The following is a 26,322-nucleotide window of genomic DNA, read 5'->3' as shown; positions in this document are numbered from 1 at the left end:
GACTGGCACGGAGAAGGGAAAGAGCAACAGCGAGTGAACAGAGCGAGGGAGAGAAGGGGGTTGTTTTTATAGGTTCAATGAGTTTGTGTTCTGCTCCTTCAGTCAGACGACAAGCCCACCCATCCATCATGGCACCACGTTCAGCGGGTTGCTATTGAGGCCTGCTTATCCCCCATCAGGATCTACTTTTCTCCCTTCTTAGCGCCAATGTCTCTGTTTGCAATACCTCCTTTCATATATCAGAGGGTAGGGATAGTGGGAAACGCCGTGCAGAAGGCAACAGTGACAAAGATGTTGAATATTAAGTAGGGCATGACTAATGTAGCTTCTATACACTGTATACACATTCTTAGGTAGCTGTTTGGGATATAAATTTAAAAAATGCACTTTTTAGCAAAACCTGATTCAGCACTATTTGAATATACTTAAATCTGAATGTAAAATCAAATGCGTGTGTGTGAGAAAGAAAATGTCTGCAGAACGATGGCCATGTCTTTCATCCTATATATGAATGAAAACATATTCATGAATAGCCATCACCCTGCTGAAAACAAAACTATAGAAACAAATTCTAATGGTTTCCACTATAGATACCATTACAAACCATTAGCTAATCATTATCATTACCATTATTGGTCCTTAATGGTATCCACTAGACATAACATGCCACCAATAGAAGGCAATATATTGCCAGTAGAGACCCACTGTAAAGGACCCATTACAGTTTCCATTAAAATGAATACAATTCCCATTATAACCATTTAAACTATTACAAATTCTGCGAGGGTTTCTATTGCTTTTGTTATTTTTCAGCAGGGCATGCTCTTAAAAGTAGTTTTATAATTCCATTCAAAGAAGGTTACTCTGATGTCCTGTCAATTACTTGATAATAGCTAGCTAACATAGCGCAGAAAAAAAGAACTCCTGTCAGATTAGCTTATGTTAGCTTGCTAGTGCTAACAGTGAACATTATGAATATGAATGGATGCTAACATGATTTAAAAATCCTGTCAGGTTCCTGCCTGCATGTCAGTTTACGCATATATATATATGTGTGTGTGTGTGTGATTATTACTCAGAAAAATTGTCTGAATCCTGTCAGGTTACCTCGTTATTTGCTAGCTAGTTAGCGTAAGCAGTGAAAATGATGAATATCTATAAATATAACTCGAATATGTTGTCTGAAATCCTTTCAAGCTAACTCAAGTTAATTAGCTGGCATTAAAAGTAAAAAATTATGAACGTGGCCAGTCAGATTAGTGTAAAAAAACGCAGAAAATACATTTCTATTATATATAGAATTAATTCTGTGGATTATTATGGGCTATTTTGTGTAGATTCATAATCATGACATAGAATTCCAATTAAGTCATTTCATTGCAGTTCCAGGTGTGTGTGTGTGTGTGTGTGTGTGTGCGTGCGCGCGCACACGTGTGTGTTACCTGAGGAATTGCGCTGCACCTGCACGTATGAGCGCAGCGTGATGTCAGCAGAGCCGCCGGACTCCAGTGGGATTGGGTGAGTGTGGAAATGCCTCAGCATGTCACACACCGTCTGGAACCAGAGGTGATGGACGTGGCACTGGCCGCTTTCATTCACCGACAACCGCAGATGCTGCAGAAACCCAACACGCACATAATTACACTCCAGCAATGCTCACTGGTTTTAGGTACTGTGCTATTAGATAATAGTGAAGAAGTGTGTACTAGAGCGGCGGTCAATAACAGGAAGCTCCTGACTGATTTGTTTCCCTCAAACTTGAGAAGAACTCATGGGGAGCTTGCTGCTGAACGTGACACTCAAAAAACATTTTAACGTGCTCATAATTTAAACCGCAGCGTTATGTCCCCGTCCTCCCCCCTTCCCCCAGTGTCACAGACGACTTGTTAAATGATCCGTACTAAAGGATTCACTCTAAAGTCCTCCTTTCAGAGAGCATACTCTGTTCTTATTGGTCAGATGTCCCAGTCTGTTGTGATTGGTCTACCTCTGTCAGCCTGTTTCAAAAAAGAGGCGGGGCTTTTTTGTTACAAACCTACGTAGGTCAGTACAGGAAGTAAAGTCTGGAATCACTAACGACTCAATTCAGCTGTTCAGAATTGATTCCTACTTTCGGGAGTCGATAACTCCGTTTGTCGTGCGCTTTGACTGTTGAAACGTTGCAGACTTTTTACATTCACAAACAGCTCGGTAACGCACTACATGAAAGGGATATATCTGAAAAACCATAATAGGTGCACTTTAAGGAATGATATGTTATGTCCTTACCACCAGGTCAGAAATGTTCTTTTCTCTCAGGAGTTTGTCGCATTTGATATGTAGGCCCTATTAAAATATACATGTGAATTACACTTCCTTAGAGATCTTCATGTTTAAAATCACTGAAATGGAGCCTCGTAATAAACCTGCAGCACAGTGCAAATGCAAACACTCAGGAACAGAGTGCAAGATATTAGCGATGTAAAATAACATTGTGGGAAGTTGTACATGTCTCTTAAATATCCCAGGCCTTTGGAATACATATATCATATATCATACCATATCATATCTCTAGGCAATCATCATCCTCCACACTTTGGTGAAGCAGAACACATGCATGACATGAAACACACACACACACACCTTTGGCCTTTAGACCTCATAATGCAGTGTATATCTTCTGGTCATAGGAGCGGAGTGGGAAAATTCCACCTCCACATGCAGACAGATCAGTTAACATACAGAACTAGCGAGAGGGAAAGTAAGAGAGAAGACCTCTCCGATGTAGAGAAAGGGCAGCACTATGAAAGAAGGCCTCAGGTTGCCAACAGCGACACCGGAGTAAGATGGAATCTTGGACGGCAGGATGTAAAAAGATCGTATTTCGTCCGGATCGCAGTGGCCGTGTGCCACCGCTATGGATAAATGCTCACACAGAAGGCAACAGTATATTTAAAACGAACTCAATACCCCCTGTGCCTATTTATCTTATAAGCAAACCATTTCACAGAGCATGTTCATTTCGTATGAACACACAGTGTTCAATGCAAGTGCAGTATGTTGTTATATAGGATCTTAACGATCATAATGATCTTTCCTCAAATTTTGGACTGAATCGCGCACTTCATTGTAATATTTATTTAAGATTTTTATACATTAGTCCAGATGTATTAAAGTGGGACAAAATGGGAAAAAACCTGGAGTACATGAGCACCAGTTCGTGCTCAAGACGCACTGATAAAAGTTATATAATATCGCTTATACCACAGTGCTATCGTATTCTTGTATCTGATTGGTCGGATAAGTATGAATCATGTGATCAGCACTATTACATACTTACACATTAGTGCATTCAATACTAGATTCAAAACCCGATTTGATGGGTTTCTGCTCAATATTTTCGCGGAGTTGTCATGAGGAACTGAAGTTGTGTTGTTGTTGTGTGCGACTCAGACTTACCTTGGCTTTTCCCTGAAAGTTAAAAGTGAGAACATATTCTCCTGGCCGCGTCTCGCTCTGGCGGATCACGAACAGGCCGTGGCTTCGAGCTCCACCTGCCAGTACCAGCTGGGCTGCTCGCACACGTGATAGAGTCCCATGGAACCATGGGTAACCAATGAGAGTGGCAGCCACGTCCGTCTCCACAGGAGGTTCACCAGGACCTGAATACGTGAAGAAAGAGTGTAGTAAGATATTCACCCTTCTCTATTGCCATTTCAAATCAAAACAAACAATTAGCTTGACTACAGTAGCTCAAGTGCAGTTTGTTCGATGATCTTATTAGGGTTGAGGGATCGTCCACCGGGACCATGGTGGACGAATTAGTTCGTTTTGTGACACGCATAAAATGTCCGCATTTAATCCATGTGCTGAATGACCAAGCCGCCAAAAAAACCCCCCAAAAAACAACAAAACCACAAACAAACATGCATTTAATGACAAAACTGCTATATATGGCATGCATTCATTCAGAATACTTTTGCTACGTAAGTTTGCTGTTTTGCTGTTAGGGTTTTCTGATTGTTTTTTTTGTTGTGCGTTTTTTATTTTGTTGTTGCGTTTTATGTTTTGTTGTCGCGTTTTAAAATTTTGTTGTCGCGTTTAAAATTTTGTTGTTGCGTTTTCTGTTTGGTTGTGCGTTTTTTATTTTGTGGTTGCCATTTTAATTTTATTGTTGCGTTTTTCATTTTGTTGCGTTTTCTGTTTTGTTGTGCATTTCTTGTTTTGTTGTTGCGTTTTTTATTTTGTTGTTGCGTTTTTAATTTTATTATTGCGCTTTTCATTTTGTTGTTGCGTTTTTCTGTTTTGTTGTACGTTTTTTATTTTGTTGTTGAGTCTTCTCGGTTGTTTTTGGTATTTGTTTGTTGCTGTTATGTTGTCTGATTTGTTATTGTGTTTTTTGGGGTTTGTTGATGCAGTTATTCATTTTGCATGTTTTTGGTTTTGTTGTTGAATTTTCTGAGTTGTATTTGCGTTTTGGTTTTGCTGTTATGTTGTCTGATTTGTTGTGTCTGGTTTTGCTGTTATGTTGTCTGATTTGTTGTGTCTGGTTTTGCTGTTATGTTGTCTGATTTGTTGTGTCTGGTTTTGCTATTATGTTGTCTGATTTGTTGTGTCTGGTTTTGCTGTTATGTTGTCTGATTTGTTGTGTCTGGTTTTGCTATTATGTTGTCTGATTTGTTGTGCGTTTAGATCTGTTGTTGCGTTTTCTCAGTTGCTGTTTGGTTTTGCCGTTACGTTGTCTGATTTGTTGTGCGTTTAGATCTGTTGTTGCATTTTCTCAGTTGCTGTTTGGTTTTGCCGTTACGTTGTCTGATTTGTTGTGCGTTTAGATCTGTTGTTGCGTTTTCTCAGTTGCTGTTTGGTTTTGCTGTAATGTTTTCTGATTTGCTGTTGCCATCTCCTGATGGCCATTTTGTAGAATCCTGCTCAGCTGATAAAAACATAAAAATGCGATACTGTTTCAGAAAATTTGGATGGAACAGATCAAGAGGTATTCTATAAAGAGTACGCTCTGTATATACCTGATGATGGGCTTGTACTCTGAGCCTCTGGCAGCTGCAGAAAACGCTCTAAGGGCACGTGCGAGGGGTGCTGTGTGAACGGTAGTTCCCTGCAGCGGACAGTAGGGGCGCTGTAATGATCGGCAGCTGCGGCACACGTTCTCTCAGGGCCTCGGTGTACACCTGAGAGGAACAAGAAACAATCACAGAGGTAACGAGTGTGAACTGGAGTTGGGCGAGACTTTATTTTTATGTGGCAACTGACTGTCTTTTGACAAGCACAAGACTTGCACCAGAATGTTGTTTATTGATTTTAGCTCTTTGTTTAGTCTGATGGTTCTTAATGAGCTGCTCTCAGAACTCAAGTGAACTTGAGAGCAGACTTTGAGCGCCAGCAACGAGAAAGTCTTGATTCTTAATATGGTTCCTCCACAAGCGAGTTTAAACAGGAGGCTATAATATCACCTGTTCATATACACTGTGTTTGAATCATTGTCCTTTTCAACACATTTTTCAATTGTGTCAGAAATTGAGATTACCCACCTTCAGAGAGGAGCTCACAGCTGCAGGAGGCCACCATGGAGAATTCTTTGGACGGTTGGCCGTGTGGACATGACGCAAGCTCGATGTCATCGCCGCTGTCCCTGAAATACACACCACACCTAAGCACCAGTCACGTGCTTTAAGATTGCAGTGAGTAATAAATAAATAATAAGAATGAATAGCTTTGCAATGCTGCTAAAATGTATTCTGGCTTGGAAACACTATCCACTATATCCAACACTCCATCCATTTTCCATACTACTTATCCTACACAGGATCGAGGGGGAGCCTGGAGCCTATCCCACGGAACTCAGGGCACACAAGGCAGGAGACACCCCGGCACAATCGCACACTTCGGAAATGCCAATCAGCCTACAACACATGTCTATGGACTGGAGGAGGAAACCGGAGTACCCGGACCAAACCCCCGAAGAACACACACAGGGCGGAGGCAGGATTCGAACCCTAATCCCCAGAGGTGCAAGGTAAACATCCCCAACCCAACATGACTTCCTTTGCAGGAATACTAAAAAGTAAATAAAAACATTTTGTTTCAGCACAAACCACATCTTTGTGCTGAAATATATTTATCTTAAAGCTAAGGATTCAAAATGTTTGCCTGAAAAAAGCAGATTTTTATGACTGATTCCTGGTAAACACAGTACTCAACTAAGGCTTCTACTTTAAAAGATGGGAAATAGAGTATTGGGAATAGTTTTTACTGAGGTTAAATGTATGTCTAGATTTCACCAACAGTCTATATTTTTAATACAGGGTTTCCAAGATGTAATGAAAATCTGGCTATCGCGGTCACATGGAAGCCATCAAACTTAATATTGGCCAAGAAAAGACATATAATTAGGGACTGAAATGATAGTACATCAATACCGACCAAAAATAGACCAATACTGGGTCAATATAAGTTCTAGACCAGACTAGCTCAGTGATCTTGTCTATCGACGTCTCTCATTAGTCACTGGATTGACTCGATACTATTTATTCAGGCTTAAAAATTGGTTTATAGTGTCCAGTCCTGTACCAAGAGCTGTCAAAACCCATTCATGCTACAGCTATGATCAATGGCTGTGTACTGTGCCCACCCCATCCACCCTTTTTCTCCTTCCTTCTTTCCAAAGGCAAATATTTATCCCTGCAGTTTACCCAGGATCTATGCAGTCCTGGATGTCAGCAACCCAGGAGTTCTTCTGAAGAGAGTCGATGGTCTCCAAGATATACTCGCCACCATTTTCCACCTGTGGCAGAGCACAAAGGCATGGTGTTTGTAGGACTAGCTCACTTCCCAGCACTATTTACCACCAGTGAAACCACACAGACGAATAGTTTCCATGTTAGCGCTATAAAGTAAAGCTCTATAGTCAATGAGTTAATGTTTTCATGTTATTAATATCAACTAGTGTATATGACAAGTTTGTAGACAAGCAAAACAAGCTGAAATAAAGGAATTTCGATGCGTAAAACATAACACCAGTGTACTCACTGTTTTGATAAAAAAAATAACGTTTAATATTAAACACTCAATATTAGAGGCTCAAAATTAAACACAGCGCTGTTGAATCCTCAGTTCTGATTGGTCAAAAGGTTTGATTAATTTTCTATAACAGCAGCTCTGAAAGTAGAGCCAGCTGCGAGGCTGTTTATTGTATATTAATTCACTCGTTCATGTCGCCATTTCCATAGTAACAGTTCATTCACGATTTCAAATTTTTTAAATATTGTTGCCATGGAGAAGATTTAAGTAGATCTTTATTTAGCATTTATGCAAAGCGTCTCTAGTGGCAGCACTAATGCTGTAACTTGCTGTAAGTTTTTCGACACTTGAGTTTTTTTCCCCTCTTATTATCTTCAAGAGAGTCTATCAGGAAGAATTCATTTCACAAAACCAAAATTTGTGACCTCAATTAAAATATGATTACGGACTGAAAAATGATAGCACATAAACAATAAAAAAAAAAACTGTCACGTAAAAGCAAACAGGCACTATTGATATTGTGAATCTGTACAGGAGAGGGGAAGAATGAAGTCTACCTTGAGCACGAATGTGTTGTCTTTGTCGGGCATCTCCAGAGGCATCGTTGTCCTCACCTCCACAATGGCAGACAAAGGCACGCTCACTTTTGGCTTCGAGGACTAGAAGTGAATAGAATTTTTTCAACCATTAAGATAGATAAATATTAAGATATTAAGATAGATAGATAGATAGATATTAAGAGATAGATAGATATTAAAAGAGACAGATAGATAAATATTAAGATAGATAGATTGATAGATAGATATATAGATAAATGGATAGAGAGATAGATATTAAGATAGATAGATAAATATTAAGATGGATAGATAGATAGATATTAAGATAGATAGATAGATAAATATTAAGATAGATATATAAATAGCAGGTAACCTTAGCTTAGTATAGAAGGCCTCATACCATGGCTTGGTTTGTTCTTAAGAACGTCAATGAACTTTTGAGATTTGCACACCCACGAAGTAGGCTAGGCTAACGTCAGTTCCAGTTTTTGACCATTAACGTTACATTCACGTGCACATCCTCTCGCCGAGTTCGTTGTGAACCCTCACGTTGTGCCAGGCCGTTATAAATGCGAGTGAAAGTGAGGAAAGTTGCAAAGCATTTCGTTCCTTTACACTACATTCGGGCTAAGGACAACTAAGTGATTTTACAGATATAAGGCTCAGCATAATGCTGAGGTGTGCTAGCTTGGCAACGAGAGGTATGGAACTAACGTCTGAGTTGTGGCCATATTGTAGTCATCCATTCAGAACTAGTGATGGCAGTTTGTCTTTAGAATTAAGAAAAGAAAACTCCAGTACCCTTTACATAGCTAACGTTTCAGGTTATCACGATATATTGTTGTACACTTTGTACACTTATTACATAGCAAGCTAAACAGCATGATGACATTAACATAATGTCATAAGCATCCTTGGGGAAATTGTATTTACAATATATATAGTGTTGAATTTAGTTCCACAGGTAGCCATCCTTTCTGAGTCTGTTTAAAAGTCGTGATTGCGTGTTTAAATGTTAGCGTGTGGTTTGCCTGCACACATCTTAGCTCGCCTCTACTGCGAATACATCTGCCCACAGGATGTCCACAGCACCCTACAACTTCCCCATGCTGTGGGAGCTTCTATCACTCAGAAATCACCTGAATTTAAACGGTAACTGTAATCCTAAAACTATGTTCTAAATCTGCAAAGTTTCACTATCGAACTTTGGATGTTGGGGGGGAAGGGTTTTGGACCCCCCCCCAATGTCCATACCATGGTTACACCCTTGGATAGATAAATAGATAGATAGTTAGATATTAAGAGATAGATAGATAGATAGATAGATAGATAGATAACTACAGCTGTAAACACTTCATGGGTAAGTGTGGTGTGAGACTGAGAGAAATATGACATCCAGCCTCAAATAAATGTCATTTTTACCATCTGAACAATCCTCACTCATTTTATCCCACTGTAAAATATTTATTTAGAGAACGTTTCATATGTTGGTCTAGAGCGGCGGAGTACAATTAAAGATATCGTATTAAAGATACAATTAAAGATAATCAAGATTCAAGAATTTACAGTACTGATTCAATGAGAATATGCAGTATGCATGCAATATATTACACCAAACTGGTGATCTTGTAACCTGATGCAGTCAGCATTAACTGATCAAAACACTCACATAAAACATATTTGGAAAACCATACTGTGGAGCTCTAATGGCCGTCATTTGGCCAAACCTTCTGGATATTCATCTCAATACAAACAGGATAGGAGTGTCTCGGATCCAGCAGGTAGAGTAGAAGTGTTCAGTGTGGACAGGCTAAAGTGAAACTGATAGTATCCTGACTTGGCGATAGATGAATACACGGAGAGTGCATAGCTTAGGAGTTCACCACATGTTGTTTTTCTTCTGCAATTACTAAGTTTGTGATGGTTTGAATCTGAAAACAAATCATGTCGCACCAACATAATCAACCAGCAATTCCAATATTATTCTCTCTTCTACAAAGCAGAACCGCATCGGTTTTCCTTGTTTACACTTGTGTAATGTAAAATGCAGCAATAGCAAGAAATACTTTGCTTTCACTTTGGCCAGAAATTCTGTTTTAATCGTCAGGAAGTCATTTTGGCCAAGAAGAGGAAGTCATTAGCAAGAAGTCCTGAGAAAGGGCCACTGGGAAATGGCATTGTGAGATCAGATGCTTCGAACACCAGATTTGATGTAGTAGATAAGGATAAATTTAGATCTACTACAGTTAAATACTATTTAAAGCTGAAATTAATCTCCCAAATTACAACAGGGTTTAAATGTTTGCATCCCGTATGTATTGTCCATCTACAGATCTACAGGCATGGGAAAAAGAAAGTACACCCTCCTTCAATTCTAGGTTTTTATTTATCAGTGCCTAAACAACAATTTGGTTTTGAATGTGGTGCTCATCTTTGGTCCTCAAATGTGGTCATCATCAACTTCTATAAACAAACAGATTTAAAAAAAACAACAACAACAACAACAACAACAACAAAAAAACAGATTTTAAATTGGTAATTTAAAAAAAAAAAAAAAAAAAAGTAAACATTCAGAAACCATGTGGGGAAAAAGCACACCCTATAATTCAGTAACATGTAGAACCACTTTTAAAAACAATAACTTGAAGTGTTTTCTGTAGGACTTGATGAGTCTCTCATCATTTTGGCCCACTCTTCTTTACAACATTGCTTCAGTTCATTGATGTTTGAGGGGCATTCATTTTTGCACAGCTCTCTTAAGATCCCGCCACAGCATCTCAATGGGTTCGAGGTCAGGACTTTCACTTGGCCATTCCAACCCCTTTTTTCTTCTTCTTCTTCTTTAGCCATTCAGATGTGGATTTGTTGGTGTGCTTGGGATCATTGTCCTGTTGCATGACCCAATTTCAGCCCAGTTTAAGCTGCTGGACAGATGGCCTTAAGATTTGTCTCAAGAATATTCTGGCATAAAGAGTGCATTGTTGCTTCAATGACTGCAAGTTTCCCAGGTCTTATGGCTTTTAAACAAGCCCAAATCATCACCGCTCCACCACCATGCATGACACTTGGTATGAGCTGTTTGTGTCGTGGTGTGGTCTGTGTTCGGTTTTCACCAAACATGGCACTGTGCATGAAGACCGAACATCTCCAGCTTGGTCTCATCAGTCCAAAGGATGTTCTTCCAGAACTTTTCCGGTTTGTTCAGATTGTCGTATTCTTTTTGGAAAGAAGGGGCTTTTTCCTCGCTACCCTTCCATGAAAGCCATACTTATTCACTCTTTTTCTGATTGTGCTGTCATAAACATTTAACGTGCTTACAGCAGCCTGTAGGTCATAATGATGTTTCTCTTGTTTTTGTTTTGTTTTTTTTGTTTTTTAAAAAAAAATTTTTTATCTCTGAGCATTAAACAGTCTGACCTTGGACTGATTTTGCCAGGATGCCCACTCCTGGGAAGATTGGCAGCCGTCTTGAAGACTCTCCATTTGGAAACAGTCCTCCTCAGTGTAGAATGGTGAATTTCAAATAGTTTGGAGTCTGGGTCTTCCCAGATTGATGAACAATCAATCTTCTCTGAGATCATGGCTGATGTCCTTTCTTCTTGCCATGATGTAGACACACACCCGAGTGCTCCATAAGACCAAACTGCCAAAATTTCTGCTTTTATAGAGGAAGTCACACTTCTTGATGAGGAACTAATCTTGTGCATTTCATTAGTAACACCTGGCTGCTAATTACTCTCTTAATAACTGTGGAAGAAGGAAGAGTGTACTACCTGGTTTCTGAGTATTGTGTTGTTTTTAGTTCTCGGTATCACGTACAATATAGCGACTACAAACAGTCGATCCACCAGGCTCTCGACAAATCCCGATGAATTCGTTTTTACTATAGAAATGATCATGTATTAAGATAAGTTCATTAATATACGCATATATTTTGAATTATAGCGGGAACTCCTGTCAGAGCAGCTTCAACACCTTCGGACCAATCAGATCAGAGAATTGCACAGCACTGCGGTATAAGAAAATTCAGAAGGGAGTTGCAAATTTCTACTCCTAATAACATCTCAAAAGGGAATCTTTTGATATTTTGAAACATCTGTTAAATGTGTCTTCTTCGTATGGAGGTACGGATATACAAACTTTTGCACTAAACTCCAGTTTACCGTTAGCTTGGCACAGCAGGTATCATGTTGCTTGCTGACATTAGCACAGAACAACATGCTTATTACAAAACAGCTTGGACAAGACAGATGTAAATCAAAGATAATCGGAGGAAGCGTAATTTAAGGCGGCATTGACACCAATGGATTTATGTTGCCCTTTACCCGGCTCTCTTCACCCAGGGGAGTGGGGAGGCACACACCCAGATCCGGAGGCAGTGCAGTGGCATGCTAGTGCCAGCTGAAACAAAGCCAGGTCTTGGCTCAGAACCGGATCCTACACCAGCTGGCAATTTTACACACACTCAGCAGAGCTGTCTTCACATTACTGCAGTTTGTGTACCGAGAGTGGGCTTGGGGTGTGTGTGTGTGTGTGTGTGTGTGTGTGTGTGTGTGTGCGTATGTGCGTGTGTGTGTGTGTGTGTGTGTGCTTATTCTTCAGTGCAGTGGTATACTGTAGTGTATTTAAAGTACCTCGACACATTATAGACGTTGGTATTTGAGTAGTTACAAAGGTGCTAAAAGTTTACATTAACTTGAAAGCTGAATTTTTATCAGGACTTCTGCAAAACCTTTCAGATCGTCTTACGTATGAGCTCAATTTGTGAAAAAGCATATTTGAAATGCATCACATCTGATAGAACAATTATTATTAGAATCAATTTGAACCTGCTATAACCTGCTACGCTAAATACCCTGCTAGCATAGTTAATTTGTTTTGTTTGTTTTTTTTTTTTTTTACCAATAAACAGATTGCTGTTACTATGGTACAGCATAGTTCGACAGGGTTAGCAACTGTTGAATACATTTCTGAGAATATGATGATGATGTACATGGTGATTCACACCCATACTGAGAAGCTCCAAATGTGAGCTAGTACATTAGAAGTTAGCTAGCTAGCTATAAGAAACGGTAGAAGAACATGGGTGAGGTTCCAATTCACATATACGGGCATATTTGTATGTGAATGAATAACAGGGATGACGTGTAGAGATGTTTCTAGACCATTTTAGTAGTCTACTGTGCATTTTTGTGATAAATATAGGGGCTACCTCACTAAGCCGAGGACTAGCCGCTACATTCCTAGCTGTAGAACTAGCAACTATGTTTCTACTTGTAAACCTAGTGCATAGTGCATATCTTTCCAAGCATTAGATTAGCTGATTAGCATTCCTAACCTTAGAATTAGCAAACACATTACCTAAATTGGACCTAATTTAGGGGTTTTATGGAATGTTATGTGCACAATCCACACCAGAAAGTGGGTATTATCTACAAAATGGCAAAACCACCAAAATAGCACACTATATAGTGGATAGGGGACAATTTTGGACATAACCTGTTTCTAACAAGTACTTCCCTAACTAGTGGATATCTTTTATCTGGCGGTTAATGTAGATCTACATTTGTATCCCCTACCAGTAAAGCTTGCAGCTATGCTCCTACCTTTGGTGGTACATAAAACTCAAGCAGGAACTTCTCGCCACCTTCCGAGTTGCTTCTTGTCTTCCTGAGCAGCAACCTGCACTTCTGCCACTGTGCAGTGCCCATACAGTTAGTATCATCTGCCACCATGTAGCGCAGAGTGCCCTCCCGCTGGATCTCTAGGAGCTCAACACGGTGACCCTGCAAGCCCCGTGCCAACCTCAGCTTCTGGCTCCAATGCTCATGTCCACCTGCCTCAGCTCCATTTGACTTCCTGACACCAGTGCTCACTGTGTCTAGCTCAGGAGGTGCCCGGCGTTGCCAGATCTCCCTCACCCCGTCTACCACACACAGGCTCATGTTCCTCAACGAGAAACCCTTCTTGAAACGGGCCTTAGAGTGACCCATGGAAACATCCTCCGAGCTTCGTGACTGGCCCAGTGCTGTTACCCTGTGCCCATGGAGGGTGGAGCTTGCAGAGGCTCCACCCCCTCCACTGTCCATGCTGTCCAGTGATTCGCTGGAGGCACCTGTGTCTTTCCGGCGCTGGTAGAGCTCGTGGTTGTAGGACGGAAGCGGGCAGCCCTGAATCCCTGCAAAGGGCGCAATTGCGTACTTGGGTGCTAAGGAAGCACCAGGTGAGCCGGGTTGATGTGCCCGATTTAGTGCAGCAGCAAAGCAGTCCAGGAAGTGTCGAGCAAAGTGACGCGAGAAGCTGGCATCAGCTCCGGGTGCGTCGTAGCATGGGTTCTCTGTGACAAATTGACGGAACTTGTGGGCGAAGTCGGAAGCAGAGGCACGGGCATGCAACTCACAGAACTCCTTCCAGTCAGGCAGCGGGCACGAGGAGAGCTCCGGGCTGCCGGGCGCCCCTTCACCATTCATCCCTGGGCCATGCCAACGCCCTGGCAGTGCACTGCGGGACAGAAAGAGGAAAAACGGGTCAGACATCCTGCCGTACAAGAGGAGGACAAGGAGAATGAAGTACGAAAGAGAAGCGGAATTTGAACAGGGGTTGGTCTTGGGATGGACGAGGCTGACTATTGGTTAGCAATCACTGTGCATGTTTGACAGTAAACAAAAGAGAAAGAAAAAGGGTTTGTATAAAAGAAAGACTGCTACAGTGTGCTGCTAGTGAAAATGGGTGCCTGGAACTGAACGGAGAAATACACTGGCCTGCTTTCACGATCAACCAAGCAGGACGGGGAGTGTCTGCGAGCATAAGTGAGAAAAGGTGTGTATGAGTGCCAGGGGGAGAGATGGAACAGGGTTGGTCTGATAGAGAGATGTAAGAGAAAGAAAAGAAAGCCTTGAAAGAACTCAACACACAGAAATTGCATTTGCTTTGTCCTAGGTTCCTTCAAGTCTGACCAACTCTGTCTTCTAATATACATGAGCAAGAACAAGTGATGCTGAAATAATCCCCTGACCTACTTTCTCCCAATGTGAGTGAGAATGAAGAATGTGTTGAGGAGCAGAGGTGTGAACCTGCCAGCGCTTTCTTTCCTAAATGAAGCTGACAAGCAGCTACTTCCCAGCCCATTGAGACTGAGACTCATTGAGACTCTCTTTCTCTCTCTCTCCCTCTCTCTCTCTCTCTTTGTCTCTCCATCTCCCACAGGCCTCGCCAAGCTCTCCTGCCAAGCTCATTGTATCACACACAAGCCCTCTTTGTGGTTTTGTGGTGTCAAGAAAAACCAACACATTCTATTATCGCCAACCAGCATCAAGCTTTTCCCTGTCATCTCCCTCAGTATTTTTCCCCCCTTCTCTTTTTCTCTCCGCTCTATTGAAAGAACTCTTCTATGCGATTTATATCATTTGAGCACCCCCCCGCCCCCCCCCCCAACACCCCACTATATTTTCCCATCCCTTTTGGCAGTATTGTCTCCTTTTCAGCTTTTATTTGGGTCTTCACTTTTGTGAAGAATGCAGCCAAGACCAAACCGGACCCCATTTATCATGTCGTCACGTGCGTGTTCCAAATGCTGCTTTATTTATAGTCTCCTTGTGCGACGCGTCCAATGCGCTCAGCTCATTTCCAAGTAGGGTTTCTCACAGGAGTTCACAAGCAATGCTAACTTCCAAACCGCTCTCAACAAAAGCTGTGGCTTGGAATCTGGTAATGCCATGAGGGGTGAGTGTAACTGTTGTACACATTTAAATATACGCTACAACTCAGATGTTACACAATGAAATTCAAAATTAACAACTTTTCAAGTATTACATTTTGGTTTTCAAGGACAACATGACAATCCTCTATTTCTAACCCTAATTTCCTTTTTAAGGCATCCCGATTTACTACATCATACAGACAGGAAAAGTATATAAACTAGGTCAGCAGCAGCCAGGTGCATGTGTTGGGGCTACAAGCTGATTTCTGCTTTCTGAACAGGCTTCTGGACTCGGAATCCTTCAACTGGTTGGAAAAACACTTCGGATCGTGAAAAGGCCATGAACAGTTTGTAGAAGCCACTCTCCTGATGGAAACGTCCAAATGGACCGGTCAACCTTCACAACTATTGACCAGTAATGACGTATGGAGGAAGCTGGTTGGGGGAGGGGGTTGGTTGATTGGAGCTTTGACTTTGCCACTGTTGTGGATAAAAATGACATGAAATAAACATGAGGGAGACCTAGTATCCAGTAAAGGGGAGAAGAAGAAATGACGACGGGCACCTAGACACGCAGAAGCGGTATTAGGCGGATATTGACGAATTGGATTCACACTTTAAGATCTTTTAAGAGTAACACACTATGGTTTATTAGTAAAAAAGTCAAAAAGAAGTATAAGAGCTGAGGAGTGCTAACACACACACACACTCTCGTACAGTCAAGGGCGGGCATGTAGACATAACACACACACACACACACACACTCTCTCTCTCTGTCTCTCTCTCCCACACACATAACATTATAACTTTATAAGAATAATAAAAAGGAGTATTAAGATATTATAAGGGTAATATCTTAGAATAATAAAATATAAAAATAAAGAGTAGTAGGATATGTAGGATAGTAGAAGGGTGATATAATGATATTATCAAGTAGGATATAAAATAGAGATATAGAGCAAATATGAAAATAAATTATAAACTAGAAATACAGAAAAATGTAACTTACTCATAATTCAGATGGTGAAGATTCTTGTCTCGCAAGGAAGGCCTTAATTTTAAGAGAAAACCATGAGGAGCCAGTTATGAGTCAAGCTGCCCCCCCGCGAGATAATAGTGAGACCAAGGTCTCTCTAAATTGTTTTGTCTCTCCACTTTTGAACCTAATGGTAAATTAGAAAGTCCTTTTTCAGAGCCTAATGGTAAATTTGATAAGCCCTTTTCAGAACCTAATGGTAATGTAGATGAACTCTTTTTTAACCCTATTGGTATTGATATCATAGTCTTTCTGAAATATATTGCTTATCTACTGTGTAAATACAGTATAAATACTGGAGCTTGAGCTCCGGGTGTCAGATCACTTCTGAGAATTCTCATCGGTGTGGATCTCGTGTGGTGGAACGGAACCAATAAATCTGGACCCTTGCTTCTTCTCACTCACGGCTGGTGTCTTTTTTTCTATCTCCAACTGGGTTCGGAGATGTGAGTATTTGCTTCTATGTTGAATTTTAAGTGTTTTTGGGTAATAGGCTAAATTTGAGCCAGCACCACTGTGAAGAGAAGCCATGATATAACTCTCCTCCTAGCACATCAAGCAGTTACCTCAAGGTTAAATATGTTGAGAGAAAATAAACATGCTAGAACAACAGGTCTCTTAGCCAAAACTTTGCCCAAAAACTTGCTGATTTTTTTTTTGTTGTTGTTGAGGGTGCAGTTACAATGTGCTACAATGGAATTTTGGTTAGAAGAGGATAATAATTATAATTTCCCATAGACTGTGATAACACTATTAGACTAACTATTAAGCACACATTATTATATTACATTGGCTACCACTTTCTAACAGTATCTAGGCAACCAAAACACAAGAATTTTGTTCTGATCAATGGTTGTGGTGGTGGTGTCGTATTGGCTTCAATGCCAATTGATGATCGATGAAATGATGTAATAATAAGCAATACATTTGATAATTAATTCATTAATGATGACGTGACTCCTGTTCAATATCTTTTAGAGCATTTTAAGCAACGAAAGGTAACGAGTCTTTCCATTATTTACCTTTTAAAACTCCAAGAGCCTCAAATCCTTCAAGTACCTTGACAATGGAAGTGACCAGTTAATAAAACACCACTTGTGACAAACGGTGAAAAGTCACATACGTTAAATAAAAAATAGACGAACTACACTGCATACAAATCCTGGAAACTGCAGCGGATTCCTTTAAAGAGCACTCCATTCAAAATCTATCACCTCCTACATTATCGCACACTTCCTGTTTGAATTTCCAGTAACTTCCTGTTTGCTTCCTATTCAGTAGCACTAGCTTTCAGTCTATTGTCCAGAATTAGCATCGACAGAGATGTTAAATGTAGTTACCGACATGTTTACATCCAGATATGCTTGAAATGGCAACCCCATCCCTCACCCAGCCAAGTGAAGTAGGGATGGAAATGTGAACATTTTCAGAATGTTAGCATAAAGCTAAAGCTAGGCTCCTCTTCAGATTAGGAAGGACATGGGCAAAAAGAAATGTCATGTAAAAATGTGACTAGCAGGCATTTAGCATAACCCCATTTGCGTAAGCTCTAGCCCTCTTTGTCTTCCTTGACCAGAATTCATTCCGTAGTATTTCCTAAATGAAACGTTTGTAATGATTTCCTTAATGTAGCAGGCTATCTAAAAAGAAATCAACATGGCTGCAGATCACTGAAAATGGATAAAAGGATAATATTATACCTACTTAGCATCAGCACACTGGCTGTTTCACTTAGAATTGATCTCATGCTTTAGTTTTGGATTTTAAATCTATAAAAATGCCTGACAGACTGCTCCATATTGAGTTTTTACGAGCAGCAGTACTGGTGTAATGAAAGTCTCAAGGGTAAAACACAAGAACAAAGGAGAATATGTGGGGCTCAGTGTCGACTAGCGGTCTAAAGTGGGCTGAGTATGACAAATTGTCTTCATTGATTCTGTTAAAAGAGAAGGAGAGGACACACAGACACTCAGGTGTGTGTACAGAACGTCCAGACTTTCTCACTGCAAACCGCCATGAATCTGTAAGCTGAGACGACGAGCGTGCAAGAGAATGCTTCTGTGTATACGCTCAACTTAGCTCCTTCAATAGTCCTGCTCAACACTTAACCCTTAAAGTCCCAGGAACCATTAGTGGGTCCAGTTTGACTTCCTCACTCCTGTAACTGGATACCATTTCTATTAGATCCACTGTAAAGTAGTTACTGACACTACAAGTAGAAACAACAATTTTGGTCATGTCAGTCATTTTTACCCCCCACTCAGATCTTTGGGTAAATGAATAAATCTATAACATGGCTTCTCTTAAATTGTAGCAATAAGAAATTCAACAAAAATGTTTACTTCACTGTTTTTGTCTGCTCTTTACTAATTTTAAAGAAGGCTTAAGCTCCGCCCACTGGGCACAATCCCATAATACACCTAAAAAAAATCTCCTGATATTCTCTAGAATGTCAATCTACTGGATGTGTCGTCAAGATATACATGCAAAGATTCCCTTTATACACTTTCGAAATCCCACTAAATAGAGTGAAACTCATTAAATCACTTTGTATTTTGAAAACTTGTTTTTAATTGCCAAATGTACAATTCTTTAAATTAATTGAAGACGTTTTTAGATGACCTGCAGTCTAGAAATTTGATATATTCTTTCCTATCCCTAATACATACTGTAGGAATTTCACAAAACGCTGATTATTGTTAGATTTATACTTAAAATGGCATAAAATGTATATTTTTTTTTATAACAGTGTATGACGTTCTCTTTGTTAAACAATAAGGAAATTATACTTCAACAAATTGTGTTTTTTGCCTTGACAGTCTAATTATTTTAATTCAAACAACTTCAAAAAGACTAGCTTTTTGGTTTCATTAAGTGTGAAATTTGTGCATATTTAATTAGGTCAAGCCAAACTTTACACACATACAGTACACTACTTCAGGTTGTTAGCAACGTAGCACTTACGTCTAACCTAAATTGTTTTTTTTTATTGTTGTTTTTTTAAAAAAGGGAAAGTGTCAAATCAAAACATTCTACTGACAATAATATATTGTTTACAGATTACAGAACGTGATTCATACCATTCTCACAATTTTGCTCTTGCTCATTTGTGTGTGGTTCCCATGCCAACAGCGGCATGTGCTACTGTTGTTTTGGTTCTAGTCTCCACCCTCATCTTTTCATTGGTTAACTCCCTAATTTTGTTCACCTATTTTTCCCTTATTACTTTTCATCTTTTCTTTATTTTGCCCTGAGCCTTTCTGCAGTATTGTTTAACTTTTCTTTTTTCATGTTTGATGTCTTTCCTAGATCTCATGCGTGCCTGCTCTCTCGATTATTATAATATGATTTCCTGAATTGAATTTGCCTGTGATCTGACCTCTGCGAGACACTGACAACGATTTTTGAACACATCCTGCATTTATTACAAGACAATAATTCATAATTAACTGTAGTGTACATTGATATTTTAATACTACAGAGGTGAGGGTGTAGGTAAAGGAAATGAGGTGGTTTGGCCAGGTTGCCAGAAACCCAAAAAATACATTCAAGCATTTAGGTTTAACAAAACACCCGATGCTTATACATTTTAACAAAGGCAAAAATCCTTCCAGCCCAGTTTGTTTGAGAGAAAGACAGAGCGATCCCGTGTTGTAAAAGCGTTCATGATGACTCATCACCTCCCCAGCCAACCAGAGGGAATTCTGGGATACACTTCCCCATGACAAAACATTTATGAGAGTGAGACAGAGTGAGACAGAGAGAGTGCCCTACGCTATACCGCAGAGCAGCTCGCATTAATAACCATAAGCCTTCCCTGAGGAGCTCTCAGACCTACAAGCTATATGAATGAGGAGGCTTGTATTAGACGTACCTGCACATCATTAATGATCCTGCTTTTAGTTTAACTTAAAGATGGTGAGCAGTTTAAACAAGACATTAAATAACAAAATTGAAACGAAATAGGATATAACTGAGATACACCTTTTGAACCTATACTAGAACATAAGGAAAAAGAGTTTTTAAGGTTCATCACATTCATGTTCCCTTGTGCCCCGAGTTCCCTGGGATAGGCTCCAGACTCCACTGTGACCCTGTGTAGGATAAACAGTACAGAAAATGGATGAACTGTTAATGTGTAGTTTTTCTGATACAAAATTAGACGTTTTGTTCAAGGACACATAAATAGTGATGTTCATTAATGTGTACTGTCCCTGTTAAATCCATCCATCTATTCATTTTCCATACCACCTATCCTACACAGGGTTGTAGCCTGGAGCCTATCCCAGGGAACTCGGGGAACGAGGCAGGGGACACCCTGGACATGGTAGCAACCCATCATAGGGCACAATTTGGAGATGTCAATCAGCCACCAAACGCATGTTTTTGGAGTGGGGGAGGAAACCGGAGTACCCGGAGAAACCCCCCGAAGCACGAAGAGAACATGCACACTCCACACACACAGGGCGGAGGCGGGATTTGAACCCCCATCCCTAGAGGTGCGAGGCTAACCCATAAGAAAATAATAAAGAAAGAAAATTTGCCCTGTAAAAATGATCTTGGCTGCATTAAATGAGAAAAAAAAAAAAGTTTAAAAAAAAAGAAAGAAAAAACAATTTACAATACAAGTTAGCCACTGTAGCTTCTGAAACCGTTAGAATATTTTAAGATATTTTAAATGCTTTCGTTTTAATTTTAATTGATCATTTTAATTAATCAGATTTAATTGATCGTTATGTTTTTCTTCAAATGCCTTTTATTAATAGTTTTTTTTTTTTTGTACATGTATTGTTCACCTTCTATATATAAATGAATTAAATGATTCTTCGTATTATTATTATTATTCTCACTACACTTAGTCCAGGTAATCTGTTTGAGAATACATATAATACTAAGCTGGCATTTCTCTCAGTAGGAACGAAGGGATGAAAAGGCAAACAGGCAGACAGTCTTACTTTACGTCTCATTATCAATGTGACAATATACGTGTATGGTATTGTAAAATAAGGATGAAATGTGAAACGCTTACGCTGTTAACATTATGTCCTACTAGTACAGATAACATCACAAGAAATGTGGCCTTCCATATGAAATGTTAAAACCTGATCATTTTTACAGCGTGTCAGTTTACACAGTGATATACTGAACACGTTGTTGGGTCGTGTATTTATCGCACTGTTATAGAGTTCCACATACAGGAACTATTTAACGCTCTATACACAGCAGCTTGTAATAAACTAGCCTGAAAAAACAACAGGTTTGAAGGACGGCCGTGTTCAGAATGACCTTACTGTGAGGTCGGTGCTTAACAAGATCAGTGTGGTGTCCGCAGAACCTCTGGGGCGTTACACACACACACACACACACACACACACACACACACACACACACGTAAACTCATACTGAATATATATATATATATATATATATATATACATATATATATATATATATATATATATATATATATATATATATATATATATATATATATATATATATATATATATATATTTCTTTTCCAATAGCCTTTAAGAACGCCTTTGCAAAAAGAGGAATGTATTGAAATCATTCTCATGGCTGGATCGGGAAGCTGTCGCAACGTTGTGATGGACTTTAACATGAAACATGGCAAACATATCGCGTAACATCACTCTTGCCATACTTAACAAATTCAAAAAGACCAGAAGTGCTGCGGACCGACTGAGAAGTGGATGTCCACGAACATCCAGTCATCCATCCATCCATATTCTGTACCGCTTATCCTACACAGGGTTGTGGAGAGCCTGGAGCCAATCCCAGGGGACTCTTGACAGGGTGCCAACCCATCGCAGGGCACAATCACACACCCATTCACACACTACGTACAATTTAGAGATGCCAATCGGCATAAAATGCATGGCTTTGGACTCGGATAGGAAACAGAAGTACCTGGAGGAACCCCCGAAGCACGGGGAGAACATGCAAACTCCACACACACACACACACACACACACACACAGGGCGGAACAGCCAAGAAAACAGGTATCAATTATACAGTATAAAGCCACTATAATCCATTCTTTGCTTTTCCAGCCTCTCTTTTATTCCTGTCAGATACTTGAAGTCACAGCTTTACCTCAAAAGCACTCGAGATCCCTTCCATAAATGTTAAAGAAATGTCTTCTCACAAAAAACCTCACCATATCAATAATGACACTTTTTTATTTTATTTTAAATCTGTTTATGTAGAAGTCCCTGTGTCGGCTATTAGTAAGTAAATAAGTAAGTAAGTAAGTAAGTAAGTAAGGCTTTAATTATATAGCACTTTATAAAACAATGTTTTCAAAGTGCATTACTGAAGACATACATGCATGTGGTGCCGAAGGTGTAAATCCAACTACTGCTCAGCTACATGCTTGATTCTGGATTCTGTAGTATTTGTAAGTTGTATAATGACTGTGATGCATAAATAAATGTAACTGTAAGAAAAAACAGTGTAACTGCTGTGACAACACTGTCGATTGGTCAGAGTCTGAGAAAGTCGTCTTGTGTCACACAAACGGAAATGTCAGCGACTCTGGGTTTATCAGAATCTATAATATCTGTTTAATCAGAATCTATATCTGCTCAGCCAACTTTCCACGAACACCAGAAATAGGTCGTATGAGCAGGATTTTTATTTTTTTTGTGCATCGATATGTTTGGCCTTTTTACAAACGCATGTATGGATGGATCACAAATTGATCATTTGAGATGGAAGAATTCTGTCTACCAACAGAATCGTTGATCTGAACTCTCCCTGAAGCTGCACATAAAGCTGATGCTTACCCTGAGGACGATGTTATGGAGATCGGAGAGTAGTTGAAGTCTTGTATGACTGAAAATAACTGCCTTGGAGCGTCGCCAAGAGTGGGCAGACTTTACTAGAAGGACTTTGGTTGTAGTCAGTGAATGGTATTTAGAGGAGTATGAATGGTGTTTGAGTTCGAGTCATAATATCGGCCCTTAATATTAAATCTAGCTAATTCAAACGAAAAGTGACACACCGATCCAATACCGAGTATCAGTGTCAGGTCCGATTATGGCCCGAGACGCTGGACTGGCATCTAATCTGATCCACTGATGTATTTTAAGCAATTTTAACTGACACAACACAGATCATGCGTGTGAATGCAGGACACAAATTGCCTTAATGCATGTTGCATTACACCTGCGGTCTGCTTGGTTGGCATGGTTACTGAGAGGATGTCAGGAATGGATTGATATCAGGCAATAATTAGAGCTTTGATATCGAAAGCAAATAGAAGAGGATAAATGGGATCAATGCATTATTACAAATCGACAATTTTAAAAAATAATAAAATACTACTACTTCTACTACTACTATTACTGATGCTACTACTATTACTATTACTGATACTACTATTACTACTACTACTATTACTACTACTGCTACTATTACTACAACTATTACTGATGCTACTACTATTACTATTACTGATACTACTATTACTACTACTACTATTACTACTACTGCTACTATTACTACAACTATTACTGATGCTACTACTATTACTATTACTGATACTACTATTACTACTACTACTACTATTACTACTACTATTACTGATGTTACTACTACTATTACTGATGCTACTATTACTACTACTATGACTACTACAACTATTACTGATACTACTACTACCACTACTACTATTACTGATGCTACTACTACTACTGATACTACTATTACTACTACTACTACTACTACTACTATTACTGATGCTACTACTACTACTGATACTACTATTACTACTACTACTACTACTACTACTACTACTATTACTGATGCTACTACTACTACTGATACTACTATTACTGATGCTACTACTACTACTATTACTGATGCTACTACTACTACTGATACTACTATTACTACTACTACTACTACTACTATTACTGATGCTACTACTACTACTGATACTACTATTACTGATGCTACTACTACTACTACTACTACTACTATTACTGATGCTACTACTACTACTGATACTACTATTACTACTACTACTACTATTACTGATGCTACTACTACTACTACTACTATTACTATTACTGATACTACTATTACTACTACTACTACTACTACTACTATTACTATTACTATTACTGATACTACTATTACTACTACTACTATTACTATTACTGATACTACTATTACTACTACTACTAGTACTACTAATAGTATAACTACTACTATTACTTCTAATACTACCACTAATACTATTACTACTATTACTACTACTAATAATAATCATCATCATCATCATCTGTAACTGATGAATGTGTGTCCCAGAGTATCCGTTAGCTGATAAATACAGATTTTTGACCGTTACAAATTCCCAATGTCCAATGTATTTTCTAGACAAATCACAGAAAATAGTCATAAAAATGAAGAGAAACAAATTAGTGTGGTAAATTATACGGTATTCCTTATTTTAATATTTCTTTGTAAATGAAAATATATATGGCAAACAGTAGTTTTATTAAACGCTAATTCCTCGACTGCCATTTGTTACTTTGAATAGTGTGGAAAAGGAAATGTAATACATACACTTGTACTGAAAACGAATGAACGAATGAACGAATGACTTCTATAATGATAACTACGGCACGTAAGCAATGAAAATCTATATACTGCGAAGACAGACGGCTTCTTCTCAACACACGGTCCAGATATGTGGCTAAAATAGATTTTTTCCCCCCGTTTTTGCTAGCTAAGCAACGTGAAAAGAGATAAAACAGGAAGAAAGAACGAAAACCCGCCAGCTCTGAGGAAGACCATGCGAGCGGAGCGTATGATCACTGTCTCGCGAGTTTACTGAGACCGGAGAGAACAGAACGTTGTCTAATCTAAACGCAGAAGCTTTGACATGAGCCGGTGACCTCAGGAATCTGAGGATGTTATTATTTCGTCATAACTTGTGTTAGTTCATTTTCAGGAACACACGGACGACGTGAGCAGTGAGAGGGGTTTTGAGAATTAGCGCTGAAAAAGTGTACTACTAAAAAATGAAAAATAAAAACCACTTAGAACGAATCGGTGATCTGAAAGGAAATAGCAATTTTACTGACGCCTATAGCATTATAAATACAAGCTAAATGTGAAAGCTCCAGTGTGCTGCCAGTCCAATGTCCTGTTTGCCTGGACCCCTAACTGACTAGGCTTCAAAAATAACATAACGTAATAGTATTGCAAGCTAGTTAGCTATTATATCTCATATAACTTCCTGTCAGACATTAACCCATTCTTAGAAAGTGTCTAATTCTGTTTGTGGCCTTGTTTAACCGTGACGTGGCTGTGTGTCGTAACCAGCAGAGATGTATCACAGTCGATGCTACGCGGTTCTGTCAGTGTTTCCACATGTTCTTGATTCTGTCTGTCATCCGTGAATCCAAATGAATCTGCCTAGTTAAAGAGAGGGTTAAGGGCGTTGCTCAAGGGCCCAACAATAACAGTGCTGGGGCTTGAACCCCCAACCTTCTGATCAGTACCGCAGAGCCTTTAATCATTGAGCCACTATTGCGCCAAATAATGCCTAAAAAATGGTAACTAACATTGCGTAATAGTTTTGCAGGCTAGTTAGCTTGTGGTGTACTTACAGCACCGAGACATGTTGCATCGTAGTGAAGCGTAATTTCTTTAAATTTACACACCACATAAAGATGTTTGTTTTTCAAAAATCAGTAGTGACTAGTGGGGTTTTTTTTTTCTTTCTCCATCACAAATTCTTCCGCTCTGTGCATGGAGCGCGCCGCAGAGTGGCCAACTCTGTTCACGTTTTCGTTCTGATTCTCCACATGCGTTGTTGTTGTTGTTTACATCGTCATGTGTATTTTGTTTTGCTTTCGAGTCTGGTCTCCTCCCCGTCTTGTGATCGGTGTAGGTCTTAACTGGTCTCACCTGTTTGTCTTCGGCTGAATGCGTGTCGTGATGACGTGACGTGACGTGACGTGACGCGCCTCGGCCCGAA

The 26,322-nt window shown here is 39.6% G+C and overlaps 1 protein-coding gene and 1 long non-coding RNA gene across 2 annotated transcripts in view; one reads left to right on the top strand and one right to left on the bottom strand.

The window, feature by feature from the left end:
* Positions 1-26,322, bottom strand: part of LOC108280786 (SH2B adapter protein 2) — a 36,070-nt gene that overhangs the window by 4,424 nt on the left and 5,324 nt on the right. Inside the window, exons 2-8 of the mRNA XM_017496195.3 lie at positions 13,178-14,072; positions 7,572-7,673; positions 6,687-6,778; positions 5,526-5,626; positions 5,004-5,165; positions 3,439-3,641; positions 1,443-1,614 (exon numbers count right to left, since the gene is read on the bottom strand). Coding sequence (XP_017351684.1) covers positions 1,443-1,614; positions 3,439-3,641; positions 5,004-5,165; positions 5,526-5,626; positions 6,687-6,778; positions 7,572-7,673; positions 13,178-14,041 — 1,696 coding nt within the window. The 5' untranslated portion in view covers positions 14,042-14,072. The remainder of the gene's footprint in view (positions 1-1,442; positions 1,615-3,438; positions 3,642-5,003; positions 5,166-5,525; positions 5,627-6,686; positions 6,779-7,571; positions 7,674-13,177; positions 14,073-26,322) is intronic.
* LOC108280787 (uncharacterized) lies at positions 3,527-7,008 on the top strand. The gene is made up of 4 exons (XR_001815836.3): positions 3,527-3,665; positions 5,509-5,675; positions 5,801-6,010; positions 6,662-7,008. It is a non-coding gene; the product is annotated as an uncharacterized LOC108280787 (long non-coding RNA).

This window comes from Ictalurus punctatus, chromosome 20 (assembly GCF_001660625.3).
Source record: "Ictalurus punctatus breed USDA103 chromosome 20, Coco_2.0, whole genome shotgun sequence".
NCBI lineage: Eukaryota > Metazoa > Chordata > Actinopteri > Siluriformes > Ictaluridae > Ictalurus > Ictalurus punctatus.
Note: the sequence above shows the minus strand (reverse complement) of the source record. Positions and strands in the feature narration are given on the sequence as shown.